This window comes from Cervus canadensis, chromosome 13 (genome assembly GCF_019320065.1).
Source record: "Cervus canadensis isolate Bull #8, Minnesota chromosome 13, ASM1932006v1, whole genome shotgun sequence".
NCBI lineage: Eukaryota > Metazoa > Chordata > Mammalia > Artiodactyla > Cervidae > Cervus > Cervus canadensis.
The window spans coordinates 29,479,969-29,499,710 of NC_057398.1; the positions used below are offsets into that span (position 1 = coordinate 29,479,969).

General features: G+C 54.3%; 1 protein-coding gene across 1 annotated transcript in view; it reads right to left on the reverse strand.

The window, feature by feature from the left end:
* Positions 1–2,783: 2,783 nt before the first annotated feature.
* The window catches only part of TTC34 (tetratricopeptide repeat domain 34), a 44,614-nt gene continuing 27,655 nt past the window's right edge, over positions 2,784–19,742 (reverse strand). The window contains exons 9-15 of the mRNA XM_043484647.1: positions 17,905–18,739; positions 15,420–15,645; positions 14,102–14,306; positions 13,263–13,429; positions 8,449–8,719; positions 7,432–7,646; positions 2,784–4,614 (exon numbers count right to left, since the gene is read on the reverse strand). Of these exons, the coding sequence (XP_043340582.1) occupies positions 4,087–4,614; positions 7,432–7,646; positions 8,449–8,719; positions 13,263–13,429; positions 14,102–14,306; positions 15,420–15,645; positions 17,905–18,739 (2,447 nt within the window). The 3' untranslated portion in view covers positions 2,784–4,086. The remainder of the gene's footprint in view (positions 4,615–7,431; positions 7,647–8,448; positions 8,720–13,262; positions 13,430–14,101; positions 14,307–15,419; positions 15,646–17,904; positions 18,740–19,742) is intronic.

The following is a 19,742-nucleotide window of genomic DNA, read 5'->3' on the forward strand; positions in this document are numbered from 1 at the left end:
TGTGGTGCCTGGCACAACTGTGTGGTTGGGAAACACCTGGCGGGGGTGGGGGTGAGGGGCAGGTGCAGAGGAGCTGAAGGGTGCACATGGTCGCTGACAGCCCATGCGGAAGGGCCAGTCATCTGTCTTGGAACTCAGGCTGCTACTTTTGTGATCCCTAGTTATTTTACTCCTGTATTCCTGATGCTAGGAGACTGAAGGCTAAAGGAGAAAGGGGCGGCAGAGGATGAGATGGTTAGACAGCATTACTGACTCAATGGACATGAGTTTGAACAAACTCTGGGAATAGTGGAGGACAGAGAAGCCTGGTGTGCTGCAGTCTATGGGGTTGCAAAGAGCCGGACACAAGTTAGTGACCAAATTAACAACATAATTGAGACCCTCATAACTAACTGTTCTTTAAATTCTCACTATTTAAATCACGTGTGTGGTTTCTGTCTCCTAAGTGGACCCTGATGACACATGAATTGGCCACTAGGAATGGCCCCAGGAGGCGCCCCCAAACATGGAGTTTGGGAACCAGCCTGGTTGTATCCTTGGGCCTGACCGTGGGACTGAGTGCCTGGGAGACGTGACTCATGGCAGCGGCTTTAGGAGTGACCGAGCCACCACCATGCTCACTGTCACTGTGAAGTGACAGCTGAATCTGGGCCCAGGGAGCGAGGGCTGCGTGCTGCTATGGTTGAGTGGCCCTGAGGCCCCTGGTGTCCTGCACACTCACGTGGGGACGACAGGAGCGCAGGTCTGGGCTCAGCTCCACCACAGCCCTGAGAGGCCCTCCTGTCTCACAAGCACAGGGCTGACAAGGCTGAAAGACAGACACAACATCTGCTCCTGTGAGTAGTACAGTCAGTGCTGGGACTTTCACAGCCTTGCCAGGTTTCTTAGGAGAAAGTTCAGGCACTGATAGGGAAGGAATGGGACCCTGAAACTAGGAATGTGATGTCTGGTTGGCCTCAGATGGGGCTGAGAACCTCAAACCCCTGGGGCCTCTGAGCCACTCCCATGTCCAAGGAGACAAGCCCCTTTCACTAAAAACCCTGCGAGAACCTCCTGTGGACCAGATACTTAGAAAGAGGCTGCTCGTTCTACTTGACATCCATAGTTAGCCCCCAGACCCACAAGTAGGGTCCAATCTCTGCATGCTCAGGGCGGGGGCGAGTACCCAGAATAAAACAGCTTACAGTAATGGATCCAAACAATTTCCAGACACAATTAATGGACACCGAGAATCCTGGGGATTATGTGGGGACAGGTCAGGGGTGGCAGACCGCAGTGGAGGGAGCACAGCACTAAGCTGGGTTGGCTCCATTCACATGGGTGCACCAGCCATAGATTCTGAATTTGTGTGTTGGCCATGGGCTTCCCTGGGGTTCAGCGCTGAAGAGTCCGCCTGCCAAAGCAGGAAATGCAAGAGACATGGGTTGGATCCCTGGGTTGGGATGATTGCCTGGAGGAGGAAATGGCAAGGAAATGGCAGTAATTCCAGTGTTCTTGCCTGGGACATCCAAGGGACAGAGGAGCCTGGTGAGCCAATGAAGCTGAGATGCCAGAACCTCTCCTGTGTAACGTAGAGGAAGGAACCCAAGGGCGCAGGGAGGTGACACATTGGAGAGGACTTATCATGCGTGACCCGTGCCTCTGATACAGCCCCTGGTATGGCCACAGAACTTTTCTTTCTTTAAGTATTTCTGTGGTTAACTATACAAACACATTTCCTGGTTTTGAAAAACCCTTGCATTCCCATGTACGTTGCTGTCAAACGTTTTGTTGAATTCAGGTTTGTTGGCACTTCATTTAGCGTTTCTGAACTGATAATTTGTAAATGAAATGGGTTTGTGGCTTTCATTTGGTTGAGATTATGCTTTCTAAAAAAAAAAAAAGAAACTTGGAAGGGAACTATATTTGGTATTTTGTAATAAACTATAATGGAAAAGGATCGAAAAAAAGAATATAGATATGTACATATATACGTGTAACGGAATCTCTTTGCTGAGCCCCAGAAACTAACACTGTATTGTAAATCAACGATTCTTCAACAGAAAAAAATAACTTGGAAGCTTTTCTTCTTTTTCTTGGCTGCAAAGGAGTTTAAAGCAATTACGAGCTGACTGTTCTTTAAAGGCTGGCAGATCTCCCCGACACCATCTGGAACTGGAGCTGTTTTGGGGGAAGCTCCCTAACCACCTTCTCTTTCCCTCCATGATAATTGTCCTGTGCAATTGTTACATCTACTCTGGAGTCAGTTCAGTTAAATAATATTTTCCTAGGAACCAACACGTTTTATCCAGGTCTTCAAACTTATTTGCATAGAGTTGAGAAAAGTGATGTCTTATGATTCTTTAAATTTCCCGTTTGTTGTTTTTACTTCTAAAAATTTTGTGGCTTTGTGCCTTTCCTGTCTTTGAGATTAAGTCAGCTACTAGTTCATCTGTTTGATTTTTGAAGAAGTGTATTTTGGATTTTTGAGTTCTTTCCCTTTTCTATTCCTAATTCATTAACTTCTGCTTCCTGTTATTCATCCCTGCCTGTTAATTTCCTCTATTTCACTGTCCTTTTTAAACTTCTCAAGTTTAGGATGCACTTCATTTTGATTGGCTAGTGATGTACTCAGGGCGTGAACTTTTCTCAGCACTGCAACACATAGGGGTTCCCCTGGGCTGTTTTTTTTTTTTTTTTTAAACTATTTTTACAATATTCTGCAATTCCAGTTTTGATTTCTTTTTGCATCCAAGAGGTGTTTCACCTGCAGGGAATTTTAAAACATCAATTTACAGCTTTATTGTCTTGAGAGTAGGTAATGCTCTTTGTGCCACATCATAAGCATTTCTTTGGTAACCTTGGATTTTGAGAAAACAAGGTGCAGCCTGTGTTCTCAGGGGGATAATCTGATTCATACAGAAACCACCAGATCATTCTGCTATGATGGAGGCCATCCAGGGCCTATGAGTTCTTGTCCACTTGGACGTCATGGTGGGAGGCTGGGATATGGCCTCACATGGACCTTTAAATGTGGTAACGACCCCTGGCCCACACAGAAGTGGATGGGAAGGACTCGGGGTGGGGGTCTCTGCCAGCTCAGCAGTGAGGAGCTGGGGGTGGGAAACTGGTTGGGGGCTCTTCGAAGACCATCAGCTCCTGGGAAGCTGTGGTGAGTCAGGCATCTGCGAGCTCACTGTGATGAGCTCTGGCCTTGAGTGGACAGATGAGGGCAGGACGTCTTGCGGGAAGGAGAGCAAATGCACCCTCTGTCCCTTGCTTTACTCGATGGCCTATCCAGCAGTTGTGTTCATGAACAGGAGAGAAAAACTGCACAACTCGGACCTGGCTTCTTTGAAACCAACAGCAATGGGACCACGGCTGGACTTCTCCACTCCCCCGAGGAGAGAAGGTTTTCCAAGGCAACTGTGGTGGGGCTGGGTAAGTCTAATCATGTAGGAAGCACCTTTACATCCAACAGGAGATCGGATGCCAAGTAGATGCCTGGCTGCTCTGCTCACTGGGGGCCCCTTGGGGTAGGTGTCTCTGCTTGGCAGGGGAGGGAGGCCATATCATCCTCCCAAGATGCTGGCTTCCCTAGAGAACAACCTTGATGAAAGCATAGGTTTTGGGCCCAGCTTGAAAGTTTTTTGCCCTTGAGGGGCTCCAGGCCCTGCAGGATGTCTGGCCAGAGGTCAGGCCAGGGTCAAGGCTGCTCCACATCTGGAGAAGGGTTTTCTGGGCTATCATCATCTCCCCAGGGCTATGAGGGGCCAGCCTGAACCCCACTCAACCTGCAGGTCCCAAGCCAGGGACAAGGAAAAGGACTTCTCTCTAAGGCCCAAGCCCAACGTGTGGGCCAAGAGGGCCCCAGCTTTGAGGACCAGGTAGCTGTTAAGGGAAGAGGCTCTGAGCTTCCTAGGATGGTTGCTCCAGGCAGGTGGGGAGCTCTCTCCTCTGCTGCCCAAGGCTGGCCATCTGCTAATCCACCCAAGTCTAGGAAGAGGGAGAGGGTGGGGGGAGCACCTCCTCGAGCAACCTCCCCAGGGACTGGACGAAGAATGACGATGACAGGGTGGCCCCACAGCTGGGCCCGCGGAGTGCTGGTCAGTGGAGCCGGCAGCCAGAGGACGCCTCCCTCCGGATTCTCGCCTTCAGCCTCTTCAGGCTGCTGTGCCCTGGGTCCAACAGCAGGCCGGCCTCGGCCGCCGTCCAAGCCTCGCTGTAGCGTTGCTCAACCAGGCAACACCGCGCCTGGCACAAGAGTATGTGGGTGGCTGGAGCCCGGCCTGGCCGCTCCCACAGGCTGCTCTGGGCCTGGGTGGGTGCCAGGTGGAGGGCCTGGGCGAAGGCCCCTGCAGCCCCAGCCTCATCCCCCAGACCCAGCAGCAGGCGGCCCCGGGAGCAGAAGTCCTCCACCTGTGTCTGGAGGTTGCTGTCCCTTGAGCCCTCTCGGAGCACGTGGTCTAGGTCCCCAAGTGCCCGGCTAAACTCCTGTAGCTCGGCCAGGCAGGTGGCCCGACGGCGTAGGTGACAGTTGCTGCTGCCGCCCGCCAGGACAGCCAGTGAGCAGTAGCCCAGCGCCTGGCGGGGCTGTCCCGAGTTCAGGAGGGTGTCAGCTTCCTGGGCTGCAGCCTGCACAGAGGGGACGGAAGGAGGGAGGTCAGGCCATCCCCTCCAAGCCCTGCACAGCCAGCCACTGCTTGCTCCCCTGTGCAAATGCTGTCTGCTTCTTCTGGGGGGTAGTGTATGGAGGCACAGGGCAGTGACCACCCCCTTGTAATCCCTTCACCCTGCTTCTCACAGCCCTACTGTCCCAACTGTGGTCCCAGCTCCTCTTACCTGGGTGACCTTCTCTCTTCCCTCTGCTCCTCCCACTCTGATGGGGCTGCAGCCAGCCTTCCCCCTTCCCCCAAGGCTGCCCAGCCCCAGGACAGCAGCAATTGCTCCTCTGCCCAGCCTGTTCCTGGAGCCCCCTCCTGGACCCCAGATCAGAAAGGCAGGGTCTGCTCTGTGCTAGCGCGCTTCTCACTTCACTAACCAACCAGTCCAGTGAAGACAGAGTCAAGGCCAGGGAGACACTCTCCAGGCGCCCCCGGTGTGTCCAGGAAGGCTGTGGTGGACTCACCCTCTGCCCCGTGGATGCAGCAGGGAAGGGCCAGAGGTCAGAGGGCGCTGTCCATCCTAGTACTCTTGCCCTGGGGACTCCTGGACTGAGGCCCTGGCATCCCCCGTCTGGGTGGAGCAGCTCCAAGGGCCAATGCCACCCCTCTGCCCCCCAGGCTCACTTTCCTTTCCTGAGTGTGGCGGAAGCCCACTCTTTAAACCTGCCAAAATGCCTTACCTCCTCTCGCCATCCGCCCCGGATAAATCCGCTTGCCTCCCTTGGCTCCTCCTGCTCTCAAGAACCCACAGTGGCTCCCCAAGGCCTGATGGGGATCAACCACACGCTGCCTATCCCGCTGTCCCTCCCTCTCCCATGCAGCCAGGTGATACCAACGCCCCCGGCCACCGCCTGTCCTCAGGAAAGCACAGTGCACCCAGCAGGTGAGCACGCGGTCTTGTCTTCCCGGCCGTGCCACCGAGGATTGGCGACTCTATCTCTCGGTGCAGCGCCCTCTCTACGGGGAGGTCAAGAGCATCAGCAAGAGAGTCAAACCCCCGCGCAGCCCAGGGCAACTATTCCATCTCTTCTTGCTTCACCTACGGGTTCTGCGAAATAGGAGTGGAAAGTGACAAGGCGACACCAGCCGCGCAGGCTTAGTATCGCCGGAACGGGGCGCCACTACTTCCGTCTTACTTCCGTGTTGGCCCGCGTCGCCCAGCAACGGCCCAGCGTCTCGCGAATTCTCTCAGTAACGAAACCCGTCTCCAGGCGGCCCGGCCCTTCTAAGAACTCAAAGACACACCTTTGCCCAGCCCTGTCTTGTGAACTCCGAGACCTCAACCTAGCTCTCTTCTCCTAGCTCACAGCCCTCCTCCCCTTCCTCTGGGCTCTGAGACTCTAGCCCAGGACCCGCCTCTGAGATCTCTGGGCTTCGCAGCCGCCCCTCTGGTTCTCGGTCCTGATAACACACTCCTTGGTCTGCTCAGGGCTTCCTTGATATGTTCTTGGACTTCCCTTGTAGCTCAACTGGTAAAGAATCTGCCTGCAATGTGGGAGACCTGGGTTCGATCCCTGGGTTGGGAAGATCCCCTGGAGAAGGGAAAGGCTACCCACTCTAGTATTCTGGCCTGGAGAATCAGTCCATGGGGTCGCAAAGAGCGCAAAGACATGACTGAGCGACTTTCACTATCAGTTTTGGCCTGCTCAGCCCTACAAGGGCCGCCCCCCTACGTTGCTCATGGCTCCCTTAGCTCTTTCTGTCCCTAATGCCCATCCAGCCAACTTCCATAATTGACCCTTCGTTGAAACCCCTAGGTGGTTCTGTTTTCCTGATGGACCTGGAGTGACAGAGCCTGTGGAAGCATAAAGTGGTGAAATTCTTGCCCCAGGTCGTGCAGGGGTTCTTGACTGGCCTGCTGATGCTCTTGGCTTCTACCACCTACTGGTCCCTTCACAGCCCACCCCGTCCCCTGCTCCCTCAAAAAAAAAAAAAAAAAAAGGTTAAACTCAGCCACTGCAGGGAAATCCATTCTGCTGTCTGCATTCCCCCAGTCCTCTTCCTGTACCTGCCTGGCTGCTTCTGCCTCCAGCAGGTGAAGGAAGGGGCCCTTCCCTCTGCCCCCACCCTGAACTTCTCCTCATTCCCCTTCCCCTGCACTCCACACCAGCTGCATTTTGATCACCTGTTCCTTTAACACTCCCAATTCTTTTCTGCCTCCAGTCTTTTGCCTTGGCCTCTGTATTGCCATGGCGATCTCACCTCCAGAGCTGCCTCGCAACCCCACTGCCCTGTCTCATGGTCTTCCTACACTTTCACCCTCTGAAGTGAGCCCCCACCCCCCCACTGTGGCACCCCCCTGAGATGCGAGGGCCATGGTGCTGGCAGTGGCTCCACCCAGGGCCTGATGGAATGTGCTCTTACCTTCTCGTCAAATGAGCAGCTGAAGGAAAAATCCCCTACCCAAAGAGCCCCAGCCCAACATCCCTTCAGGGTCCCTTTTGGTTCACTAAGGGTTCACCTGCTTGCTCTCTGGATGGACGTCCTTCACCTGGCCTGACCAGGGGATTGGGGCAGGGTTCCAATGAGGGCCAAGTGTTCCTGCCTGACTCAATCTGGCTCTGAGGGTGTCGTCCCCTCCCCTCCTCAACCCCAAGTCAGCTTATATGTTTCACGCAAAGAAGACACCCTGGGGGTGTCAGGGCTTGAGCTGGCCAGACCCAGATGCCTTCTCCTGATCAGGTGCAGGGGGGCTTGCAGCGCTGCCCAGGGCCCCAGACCTGGGGGTCTCACACCCCAGGTGCCGGAGAGGGGCTGGGCTGGGGACTCTGAGGGGTGCTGTGCCCACCTGAGTGAGGCTCTGCCGCTCTGAAGCCTCCAGGAGACATAGTAGGAAGCCGAGGTCCTGGGCATCCATCTCTGCAAGGCACTGCAGGTCCTGTGCAGCAGCCACCACATCCCCCTTCTTGAGCCGGAGCAGCCCACGCCGGGCGCGGGCTGCCTCTGATGGAGGGCTGGGGTGCAGGACTTTTTGCAGATGGGCACCGGCCTCCTCAAAGCTGCCTGTCAGGGATTGGGGAAGGACAGTCACAGTGGGGCTAGGGCAGTGGTGGAGGGGGACACTAGGAAGCTCAGTACAGTATTTCTTGTTCAGCTCTGGCTCTGGGAGTGGCTGGTTAATGGAAGGCCTTAGTCTCAGAAGGAAGGAGCAGGGAACAGAGGGGCATAGTGACACCTTGTTGGTCACATGGATTCACCTGATGACCGAACCCCCCACCTAGGGGGTGTCATTAAACTCTATGACCCCCAGGTGGAGCAGTAGGACTCAGAGCTCCCTCACCATGGTCACTGAAAGGACCTGCTTTCTCTCCTGAGTAGGGCTGCATGGGATCAGAGCAGCCTCCGGGGTCCCCAAAGGCCTTGGTGGGGGCACCTCACAGGCTTGGAAGTGATGATGACATGCCTGGGAAATGCAGGTTGCAGAGAGAGCTCCCCGTTCAACTTAGTGCTGAAATATTCTCAGGATTTTGCAGTAAAGACCAATGTTTTGGCATATGTGGGCCTAAGACAGTCTCACCCAGAACAGGGAAGTCTGTAAACATCTGAATAAGTGCATAAGTTAAAGAGGAGGCCTAAGCATCTGAGCCTTTCACAAAACCCCAAATCATGGCTTCAGCTCATCTTCCGATGGACAAAGTTGCACAGGGGACCCACATGGGAACAGGTCACAAGTCCTGGGACTCAGGGTGGGAGGTACCTTAGATGCCACTGAGTCCAGGGTCTCTTTCTCCCATTTTACACAAAAGAGTTCAGGGTGGGAGAAGTACGGACGATGCTCACGTCCTGTGTCTGGGCAGACACATACCCACTGCAGCGAGCGCATCTGCCAGAAGCATGTGCCAGAGGGGCTGCCTGGCATCAATTTCAATCAGTGCTTTCCCTGCAGCCAGGAGGTTCTGGGCATCCTTGTCATCGAGGCGGGCCCCTGTGTCTGGCAGCTGATTCAGGAGGGCCCGGCAGCGGGAGGAGAGGCTCTGGGTGATAAGGGCCTGGGCTTCCGGCTTCAGAGAGCAGATCTCAGGAACTGCGGTTCTCGGGCTGAGCCTCAGAGCGGAGAGGATGTCGTCCACAGCCTCCTGCAAGGGGAGGAGGTCAGGGTTGGTGGCAGAAGTCGTCCCATATTTGTTGTGTTCCTCTCAGTGCCCTAGTGTTGGGGACACCAGAACAGGCAGATGGTCCAGTCCCTGCCCTTTCACCATGGGGTGAGGGTCAGTCAACAGGAGGGCCTGTAGGGTGAGCTGTCAAGGCAGTGTGTGGTGAAGTTACAGCAATGGTATCAGAGTTCTGGACAGGGGTGATGGTCTGGAGCCCCAAAAGGGCCATGCTGATCAAGAACCCGCTATGGCACAGAGCGGGGCTTGGGCTGGCAGCAGAAGGGCCAGAGGCCAGGGGCTGAGCCTGCAGCTCGGAGGTGAGGAGGGGAAGAGGAGTTTGGAGGCCCTGATGATGCTGTTGGAAGCACATGAGGTCCAGGGAGGCTGGGCCCTTTAGGAGAGCATTGACCCTGGAGAGTCATTTGCATCTGACCTCTGACCTGGCCAACAGTCAGGATCCATGAAACCACCCTCAGGTCCATCCTCCTGTTGGTTTTCTAGTTGTTCTTTTCTTTGTACTTTGATGTCTTTCCCCCTCCTTTTCTACCTTCTTTTGGGTTAATTGAATAGGTTTATTATTTTATTTTAGTTCCTCCTTTAGCCTCTTAGCTCTGCCTCTTTTTGGGAATTCCCTGACTACCCAGTGGTTAGGACTCTACATTCTACTTCAGGGGGCACAGGTTTGATCTCTGGTCAGGGAACTAAGATCCTGCAAGCTGTGCTGTGGCCAAAACAAAAACACAACACAACAAAACAAAACAGGAAACTCTGCCTCTCTTTAACATTTTCTAGCTGTTGTCCTATAGGTTACAAAGTCTCTTGCTCAGCTGCTCAGTCATGTCCAACTCTTACGACCCTATGGACTGTGTAGCCAGCCAGGCTGCTCTGTCCATGGGGTTTTTCAGGCAAGAATACTGGAGTGGCTTGCTATTTCTTCCTCCAGGGGATCTTCTCGACCCAGGGATTGAACCTGCATTTTCTGCATTTCCTGCATTGGCCACTGAGCCACCTGGGAAGCCCATAAGTACAAAATGTGTCTCTAGAAATGCCATCCCATTGTTTTCTGGCTTCCATTGTTTCCATGAAAAGTCAGTCATTGCTCATACTGCTCTTCTGTTCAGTCGTCCCCGAGTCTGCAACCCCATGGACTGCAGCACGCCAGGCTTCCCTGTCCTTCACTATCTCCCAGAGTTTGCTCAAACTCATGTCTGTTGAGTTGGATTATTACTGTTGTTCTACTATATGTAATATTTATTTTTCTCTCTGGCTGCCTTGAATATGTTTTGTTTATCTTTTGTTTTCAGAAATTTGATCAAGGTGCGCCCAAGTGTGGTTCTCTTTGTGTTTATCATCTTGGGATTTGTTGAGCTTCTTGTAAAATTTTTGGGCATTATTTCTTCAAATACTTTTACAACAACAAATACATGTATTAATATAAATACATGTACATATATTTGCCCCATTGTTTCTCCTCTGGGACTATAATTATACATATGCTGGACTGCTTGGTATCATCCCAGAGGTCACTGAAGCCCCCTTCATTAAGAAGAAAATTGTTTCCCCCACTCTGTTCTTCAGATTGGATAATTCCTACTGGTCCATCCTTAATTTTACTAACCTTTTCTTTGGCTGTTTCCAACCAGTTGTTAAGCGCATCTGGTAAATTTAAAATTTTAGATACACCTTTCAGCTCCAGAATTTCCACTTGATTCTTCTCTATAGTTTCTGTTTCTCTGCTATGATTTTCCATCTGTTCATTCATTATGAAAAATTTTCCTTGACGTTCTTCACATGTTTATAATCCCTGTTTCAACACCCTTATCTATTAATTTCAACATTTGTACCATCTCAAGTTCTGTTTCTATTGAGTACTTAGTTTTCTGATTACTGGTCACATTTCCTGGTTCTCTGGGTGTTCAGCAGTTTTTTGATTTTGGGCTGGAAGTTGTGGATAGTACATTGTAGAGCCTGGACTATGTCACCGTCTCATAAAGGAGGTTGTGTTTTATTCTGGTGGCTCATTTTGTTTCCGTTAGATTTGGTTTTGTTCCTTGTGAGGGCAGATCCATTTCAGTTTTGAACTTAGTCCTAAAATATGACCTTGATTTGGTCTCCCTCATGGCTCAGTGGTAAAAAAATCCTCCTGTCAAGCAGGAGACATTGATTCGATCCCTGGGTTGGGAAGGTCCCCTGAAGAAGGAAATGGCTACCCACTCCAGTGTTCTCACCTGGGAAATCCCATGGACAGAGCCTGGTGGGCTATAGTTCATTGGGTCACAAGAGTCGGACATGACTGAAGTGACTAAAAACATGAACTTTACTTAGGGCATGGTCTCAGCTGAGTGCCTAAGGTATTCAGAAGAGTCTCTGCTCTGGAGGGGTCAGGATTCCAACATCTCCTGCCACCTGTGAGCTCTGTGGGGCCCCTGCACTTGCAGATCAGCTCAGACAAGAACCCACCTGGAATCCCATGAAGGCTTCTCCCTTCTGCATAGCCCCAGTTTCTCCATTGCCCTTTGTTGCAAATTTCAGCTACCTCACCAGCCAGGAATCCCAGCCTCTGCCTCCTCAGCTCAGCAAGCCGACTGCCCCACCTCCTGGTGAGTAACAGGAAAGGCTCCCCAGGCAGAAAGTCAGGTTATTGTGGGGCTCCCCTGGGGCTCCCCTTTTGTGGTTTCCCTTCTCTCAGGGATGGCAGGTCTTCACTGTCTGTTGTCCAGGATCTGAAGACAGTTGCCATGTATTTTATCTAGGTATTTTGTTTTCAGAAGCCCAGTATCTATTACCTCTTCTAGTCACACACTTTTGAAGTCCAGGAACGGGGTTCTCCTGGAGCAAGTGTGTGGGGGACAAGGTCTTAGACAGAGTCCTTAGATGGCTGGATGAAAGTATGGTAATCTCTAATCCTCCCTAGACCATGACCTGGGTCCAACCTGACCCTGGTGCTGGCCAGTGGCAAACCTATTGGCTGGTTACCTTTGCAAGGAAAAAGTCCAATTCTGTGCTGGCTCATGGGAATTCCAGCTCCCACCCATGGAGCCCTCACTGAGGACCAGGCACCAGGCTAAATGGTCCTGAATGGCTGCTTCCCAGGGGGTGCAGTTGTAAGGAATTTACCTGCTAATGCAGGAGAGGAAAGAGAGGTGGATTTGACCCCTGGGTCAGGAAGGTCCGCTGGAGTAGGATATGGCAACCCACTCCAGTATTCTTGCTTGGAAAATTCCATGAACAGAGGAACCTGGCAGACTACAGTCCATAGGGTCTCAAACAGTCGGACATGGCTGAGCACACTCGCACGCATGAGGCTGAGTATCTGACAGCCTTGAATAAGCACTTTCCTCTCAAGGCTGAGGATCTGATGACCTTGAACAAGCACCCCTCCCCCCATTTTACTGATGTTGAAACAAAGCTCAGAGATGTTTCAGGATTTGCTCAGAAAATTGGAGGTGGGGGAGAAGGATTCTGGATTCTGGACCTTCGCAGGCTGACTCAGAGCTTCTCTCTTAGTGAAAGGCTGGAGGGCTTGTGGGCACTTGGCCTCAGTCCATCTCTAGGAGAAGGAAGTTCAGGGGGGACAAGGTGGGGTAGCCTCTGCTTAGAGATGTTTCTGAGGCTCTCAGAGGAGAGCTCTCAGAGGAGCTGCTGGCATGTTGGGAGCACCCAGGGGCGGGGTTCCAGGGGTTTGCCTCCTGGCTGAATCCCGTCTCTGTTTAGTGGGCTCGTCTCTGAGAACCCAGGTGCTTTCCCAGCACAGGAAGGGGCCTGCAGAGGGCTGGGCTCCCAACCACACGTGCGTGCCCAGGCTGGAACAGACACCAGGTGCCAGTGACCTCGGGGAAACGTGATACACTGGCAGGCAGAAGCACCGTCTTCAGAGGCTCTCATTCCGGTGGTATCTTGGATGGATCTCTTTTCCTTGTCTTCTGTGACTCCAGTCCTTAAGGAATTCAGAAGCCTGGCAGGCTGGTTACCTCTGGGCTGTACTTTGACCCAGCGAAGCATCAGAGCAGACAGTGGTTTCAGTTTCTCACCCATGACATCACTCTTGGCTGCAAACTGCCCTTGTCCAGGGCTGTTTGGCTGTGGCTGCCTCTGAACACAGCTTCTCTGTGGAAAGTACCTACCCTGGGCCTGGCAATGGACTACCTCCCACCCCCGCCCCTGCATGCCAACCACCCGAAACCACAGGTCCTGTATAGACAGCTTAGGGTGGCACCCAAGAGGCAGCCAAGGTCTCTTTACTCCAAGGTGGGGTCCCCCCACTAACCCTGAGACTTTGCATATCTATCCACATTGATGGAAGCTGGGAGCACAGGGACTCTTCAGATGAGAGCGAAAGGCTACCTGAAACCAGGGATGTGACGGTGAGTCTCCGTGAGCCCCAGAGCGGGCAGGGTTTTGATGCATGTGTCACACTCGATGCCTGGTCCTGCGTCCTCTCTCCTGGGGGCCTGAGAAGGAGTGCAGTGCCTCTCCTGAGCACCACCACCTGCCCTGTCCCAAGTGGGGAGCGTGGGGCTGGTACCTTCTGCTCATCCAAGGCCAGGTGCAGGAGTGCCCGGCCGCACAGTGCCTGTGCGTTCCCTGGCTCAGCCCTCAGCACGGAGGTGAAGTCAAACATGGCTGTCTTCTTCTGGCCCAGGAAGCCGTAACAGCGGGCTCGGGCGAGCAGGGACTCAGTGGCCCGATTTCCTGAAGGAAGGGGGCGTGGCGTCAGGATGTGACCTCTGCAGGGCACGGCCAGCTTCAGCGCGTCTGCCCTTACTCAGTAGTTTCTGCACCCGCCCTGGTGCCCAAAGGGTTGGGGGAAGGGGTGCACCAGCTCTGGGGTCACCTGGGAAGCTCACAGACTGCTGGGCACCAAGACACACTGGGGAGCAGTCTGGATTGGCCTGGGGGCCCTGGCTGTGGAACACAGACAGCCTGGCTCCGGGAGCCCAACCTGGATGGGTGGTGTCTGGGAGAGTTGGTGGACAGTCAGAGGGGGCTTCCCAGAGGAGGGGGCACTGCAGCTGCATTTGAAGTGAGATGAGGGGAGGTACGAGGTGGGGAAGGATCCGAGCAGCTGGTCATGGAATGGCTGCAGGCATGAAAGTGCCAGCCTGGTCCCCCTACCCTCAGGGCCTGGATGTGTGGTATGGAGCCCAGGATACAGGGGAGGGTCCCAGTTCAGGCCCCAGCTGGCTGGGCCCTCTCCTAGGCTTTAGCATGAAGGTGACCAGGGGTCAGGAAACACCTGTGAACCAAGCATGTGCTCAGACCGCTGGTGCCTGACAACACCCCTTCTCCACATGGCACAGGCTCCTCTTATCCCCAGGTACCTGGCAGAATGGGGGTGGGAGGAGGGGGGCGGGAGGCTCTTACCTGAGGCAAAGATGGCCAGAGAGAGGTAGGCGATGGCCTCCCGGGTGTGGGCCCCGCCCTCGGCCCCTCCTGGTCGTGCCCGCAGGATGGCCAGGGCCCTCGCATGGCAGTGGCCCCAGAGCAGCTGCCGGTCCTCGTGACAGAAGACGGCCAGGGTGGACTGGAGGCAGGCCGTGTCCCCTGACTGGACCACCTTCTTCACCAGCTGCAAGGGAAGGGGTGTCACCATTGGGCCCTCTCTGAGGCCGGCTCAGACAGCTCCACCCCCATCCTCCGCGCAGGGGTGTGGCTCAGGGCTACGGCTTGCAAAGGCGTGGCTCATGGGGGCGTGGCTCTCGGGGGAGGGACTTCGGGCTGGGGTGGCTGTGGTGGTGGTGATGATGGTCTTAGCCTCCTAGAGCCGCACCTCCTCCACCATTACCCGCAGGCAGAGATCTGGCCTTACGGACCTGCGCACGGCAGGTCTGAGAAGTTCAGGGAAAGCGGGCTTTCAAATTAATAAAGTGACAGAGGCCCGGGGAGTCCTTCAGAAGGCACCAGGAGGGCCCCTGGGACTTGTCCCTGCTCTGGGCGGAGTGAGTGGGGAGGGGATGGGACATAACTTCACAGCTACCCACCCGATACTGCCCCTGCCCGTTGCACATGTGTGGACGCCGGTCCCAGAGCAGGACAGGCAGGACCCAGAGCATCCTTCCCTCCCACGCTTACGGCCCAACTCAGGGCAACCAGAGCCCAAAAGAGGCCAGAGCGGAAGAAGCAGGCTGACAGGTTCCACAGCCCTGCCCCAAAGCCTGACATCTCTTTCCTGGAACATGATCTTCTGCCCTCACAGGACCTGAGGGAGGCGAAGTCACACTGCCCCTGGGAGCCGAGTGGTCTCCAAGGGAGGAGGGCAGGGCTGGAGAGTCTGGGGGCTCTTCCACTCTGGGACAGGGTCATCAGCAAGCCTAGTTTACTTGGGAGATTTGGGGCTAAGCTCTGCTGAGACTCAGCTCATGGCTTTTTCTTCATAGCAACAAAAGCAAATACAGAGCACTATTGCATGATGGAGGTAGACTGGGCCCTGGGGTACCTGCTGCAGCTAGTTCTCATGAGAACCTGAAAGGCCAGGGTACAGTTGAGACTGAGGGTCAGAGAGGTGAGGACTTGCTGGAGGTGGCAGAACTGGGGCTGAGACAAGCTGTGCCTGGGACAAGCTGGGGCTGGGACAAGTCTGGGTGCAGGGTGTTGAATGAGGGGCAAGTGGGGGCCTGGTGCCCTCCACAGCACTGTGCCCTGTGTCAAGCTGCCCTGCTGTGGCTTGCTGGGGCCCTCTCACCTGGTTGGCATCGTAGGAGAATCCCCTCCGGAGCTGCAGCAGGGCCAGCCGCGTCAGCACAGGGGCCGCCTGAGGCCTCCGGGAGAGGGCTGCCAGCAGGGCCTTGTGGGTGTCGTCCAGGCGGCCCAGGCGGTATAGGGCGTCAGCTGCCAGGAGGCGAGAAGCCTCATCCTCCGTGTCCAGTTCCATCAGGAGCGTGGCCAGCTGGTGCACGCCGTGCGCATCCCTGTGGAGAGAGCAGCTGGGGGAGAGCTGACCCTTCCCTACACCCCTTCCATCTGCCTAGGAGGTGGGCTGCAGGCAAATCCTACTTCCTGCACCTTGTCCAGGCAGCTCCCTTCCTGCTGCTTCTCAGAGACCAGGTTTCTACAGGAGGGTGCCGGCTCATGCTGGCCGCAGAGCCCGGAGCTGCCCTTTCTGACCCTCTCCCACCCTATGGGGCAGGCATTTCACAGATGAGGAAGCAAGGCTGTATGCTGACCTCCAGCCCACTCTGCCCTAGTTTTCTTTTCTGCAAAAACAGGTAACAGTGTTGGCCTTGCAGGGCTCAGGTGTGTGGTCCGCAGAGCTAGATAATGCACAGGCTGCACTTGGAATGACCCCGGGGCCCTCTTGGGAATGAGCTTGAGCTCCTACTGGGACACAGCTGGAGCCTGGAATTGACGGTTCCCAAGAGAACAGGTATAAAGGGCCCCAAATCTCCTACAAGAAAATTCCTCCTCACCAGCAAATCAAAGCGATGCAAATGAAGGAACTGGGGCCGAGGAAGCCAGTATGTGTGTGTGTGTATGTGTATGTGTGTATGTGTATGTGTGTGTGAATGTGTGTATCTGTGTGTATGTGTGTGTATCTGTGTGTATGTGTATGTGTGTGTGAATGTGTGTATCTGTGTGTATCTGTGTGTATGTGTGTGTATGTGTGTATATCTGTGTGTGTGTGTATGTGTGTGTATGTGTGTGTGTATCTGTGTGTGTATGTGTGTGTGTATCTGTGTATGTGTGTGTGTGGTGTGTGTGTGTGTGTATCTGTATGTGTGTGTGGGGTGTGTGTGTGTGTGTGGTGTGTGTGGTGTGTGTGTGGTGTGTGTGTGTGTATCTGTATGTGTGTGTGGGGTGTGTGTGTGTGTATGTGTGTGTGTGTGTATCTGTGTATGTGTATGTGTGGTGTGTGTATGTGTATCTGTATGTGTGTGTGTGTTTGCTGTGTGTGTGTGGTGTGTGTGTATGTATCTGTATGTGTGTGTGGGGTGTGTGTGTGTGTGTGTATGTGTGTGTGGTGTGTGTGTGTATCTGTGTATGTGTGTGTGGTGTGTGTGTGTGTATCTGTGTATGTGTGTGTGTGGTGTGTATGTGTGTGTGTGGGGTGTGTATGTTTATGTGTGTGTGTATGTATCTGTGTATGTGTGTGTGTGGTGTGTGTATGTGTATCTGTATGTGTGTGTGGGGTGTGTGTGTGTGTGTGTGTATCTGTGTATGTGTGTGTGTGGGGTGTGTGTGTGTGTATCTGTATGTGTGTGTGGGGTGTGTGTGTGTGTGTATGTGTGTGTGGTGTGTGTGTATGTGTATCTGTATGTGTGTGTGTATGTGTATGTGCGTGTTTGTGTGTGTGTGTATCTGTGTGTGTGTATGTGTATGTGTGTGGTGTGTATGTGTGTATCTGTATATGTGTGTGTGGGGTGTGTGTGTGTGTGTGTGTGGTGTAGGGATGAGGATGCTGACATCAAACACACCAGGGCCCCCCTGCTCAGTGTTAGTTTTGCTAAAACACCTTCTCACCACCTCCCAGCAACCAGAGAAATGCCAATCAAAACATCTGCAGATTCACCCACGGGGCTGCCGAAGAAATTTGCAGAAGGAGCATCAGGGCTGGAGCATGTGGCCTGATGGGCAGGTGGGCAGCTCCAAGGTCAAGGGCCTCACAGGGAGCTATGCCCTCTGACCCCAGAGCTCAGCTTCTGTTGAATCTTTAGGGCAGAATAGTCCAAGAGTGGATGTTACCACGGTAGCATTACAGCTAAGAGCAGAGGAGCTGGGAATGCCGGAAGCCCTGTTGGGATGTTCACAGGATGAGCTACCAGGCTGTCTGAGAAAGGTAAGTAGCAGCAGAAGAAATGTTCATGATTCAGTGAGTAAAAACGTGGGTTATATTTGCATACTGAGCACAAATTCAGTTTTGTGAACTCTATTTTATATGTACAAAGAGAAACAAGGGAACGCAAACTGGGATGACGGGTAAGCTCTGTTTTTTCATTTCCATTTTTGAGTTTCTAATTTTCTAAGTGCATAATGTATCGGCCGTTTTGGACCAAGGGTCAAAGATCTGGGCTCCAGGACTACACCCCCAACCAGGGCCTTAGGGAAATCACCTAGCAACTCCCTGCCTCAGTTTACTCATCTATAAAGTAGTACGGCACACACCCCGACTACCTTGGAGCAGACCAGAATGAAGCAGCAGCCCCAGGTGGGTGCGCGGGGCTAGTGTTTACCCTTCCTGCACAGCAGGGCTGTCTGTCTCCCCGGCCTTAGTCCGGCGGCCCCGCCAGCTCTTGGGTCCTGGCTCTGGCCTCCGCTGCAGCATCTTGCGGCCCTCCTCGCGCAGCACGGTCAGCAGCAGCCCCCGTTGGTTCCAGGGCACGTAGGTCTTGGTGACAAGTAGAGTTTCCTCGGGGCCTAGGCGGCAGGCGGTAACGTAGTCCAGTGCACCCAGGAAGGCGCTGCCCGCCAGCACTCGCAGGAGCCCGCGGCCGCACAGGGCGCGCACGCAGCCACTCAAGTGAGGCGGTCCCAGCTCCACTACTGCCTGGAAGTCCTCCTGGGCGCTACCTGAGTCGCCAGAGTGTAGCGCGCAGAAGCCGCGCAGCGCCATCAGGGGCGCGCGGTCCCCGGCACGGTCCCCGGTGCGCGAGGGCCGGAGCAAGCGCTCACACAGCGCTCTGGCGCCCGCCGCGTCGCCTGCCAGCAGCAGGCACTCGGCCAGTCGGGCGCCCAGTGCGGGGCGCGCCCCGGGCGGGGCGACTCGACACAGGACCCGGAGCGCTTGGGTCACCGGGACCAGCAGTTCACGGCCAGAGTCCTCGCGGAGCTCGGGGCGACTCCGCACCGTCTCCTGGAAGTGGGAGAAGCCCACGTCTGCAGCCTCCTGCACTTGGGCGTGCAAGCGCTCCTGGTCCCTGGCGGAGAGCACAGCCTCGAACTGCCTCCGAGCCCCCGAGGGGCTCTCCCGGAAGGCCCGGTGCAGGTCCGGAAGCAGGTCTTGGGCCCCGCTGTCTAGGAAAAAGGTCGCTGCAGCGCGGGTGACCAACAGGGTGGCCAGACGCTCGCCTGGGGAGAGAACAGAGGCGTTGGTCTGTCTGTTGGGCCATGTCCTCCAGGGGAACCACGTGTAGACTCCAACCCTCCAGTGGAGGACCCTCTGAAGCATCTCATGCCAAGCCCCTGGAGTCTCAGTGGCCAAGGACAGGGCATGAAGAGGATGAGGGCTGGCAGGAGGCTGGGAGCCCCTCAGAAGGTTTCTGGCCTCTAGAACACAGGCTCAATAGTTGAGCCACCAGGGAAACCCTGGGTCAATCTCTGTTGACTTCGTTATCTCCTGACTGTGGCTCACCTTTTATTTTCGTTTCTTTGCATGTTTAGTAATTTTAAAAATTGTACACTAGACATCCGGTTGATTTTTTGTAGAGACTCTGGGTTCAGTTATGTTTCTTTGAAGAGAACTGAATTTTGTTTTAGCAGGCAATGAGTGCTCTTTGGAAGGACCGATGTTGAAGCTGACACTCCAATACTTTGGCTACCTGATGCGAAGATCTGACTCATTTGAAAAGACCTTGATGCTGGGAAAGATTGAAGACAGGAGGAGAAGGGGACGACAGAGGATAAGATGGTTGGATGGCATCACCGAATCAATGGGAGATGAATCTGAGTAGACTCTGGGAGTTGGTGATGGACATGGAGGCCTGGCATGCTGTGGTCCATGGGGTCTCGAAGAGTCAGACATGGCTGAGCAACTGAACTGAACTGAACTGAAACTGGCTAGGATCAAACTCAAAAGTCTGTCTTCTCAAGTGGGAAGCAGCTGAAAATCCCATTTAGTTCTTGCAGCTTCCAGCTGTTACTTTTTCAGGCCACCCAGTCTCTCTTGTCGGAGAAGGCAATGGCACCCCACTCCAATACTCTTGCCTGGAAAATCCCATGGACAAAGGAGCCTGGTAGGCTGCAGTCCATGGGGTCGCTAAGAGTTGGACATGACTGAGTGACTTCACTTTCACTTTTCACTTTCATGCGCTGGAGAAGGAAATGGCAACCCACTCCAGTGTTCTTGCCTGGA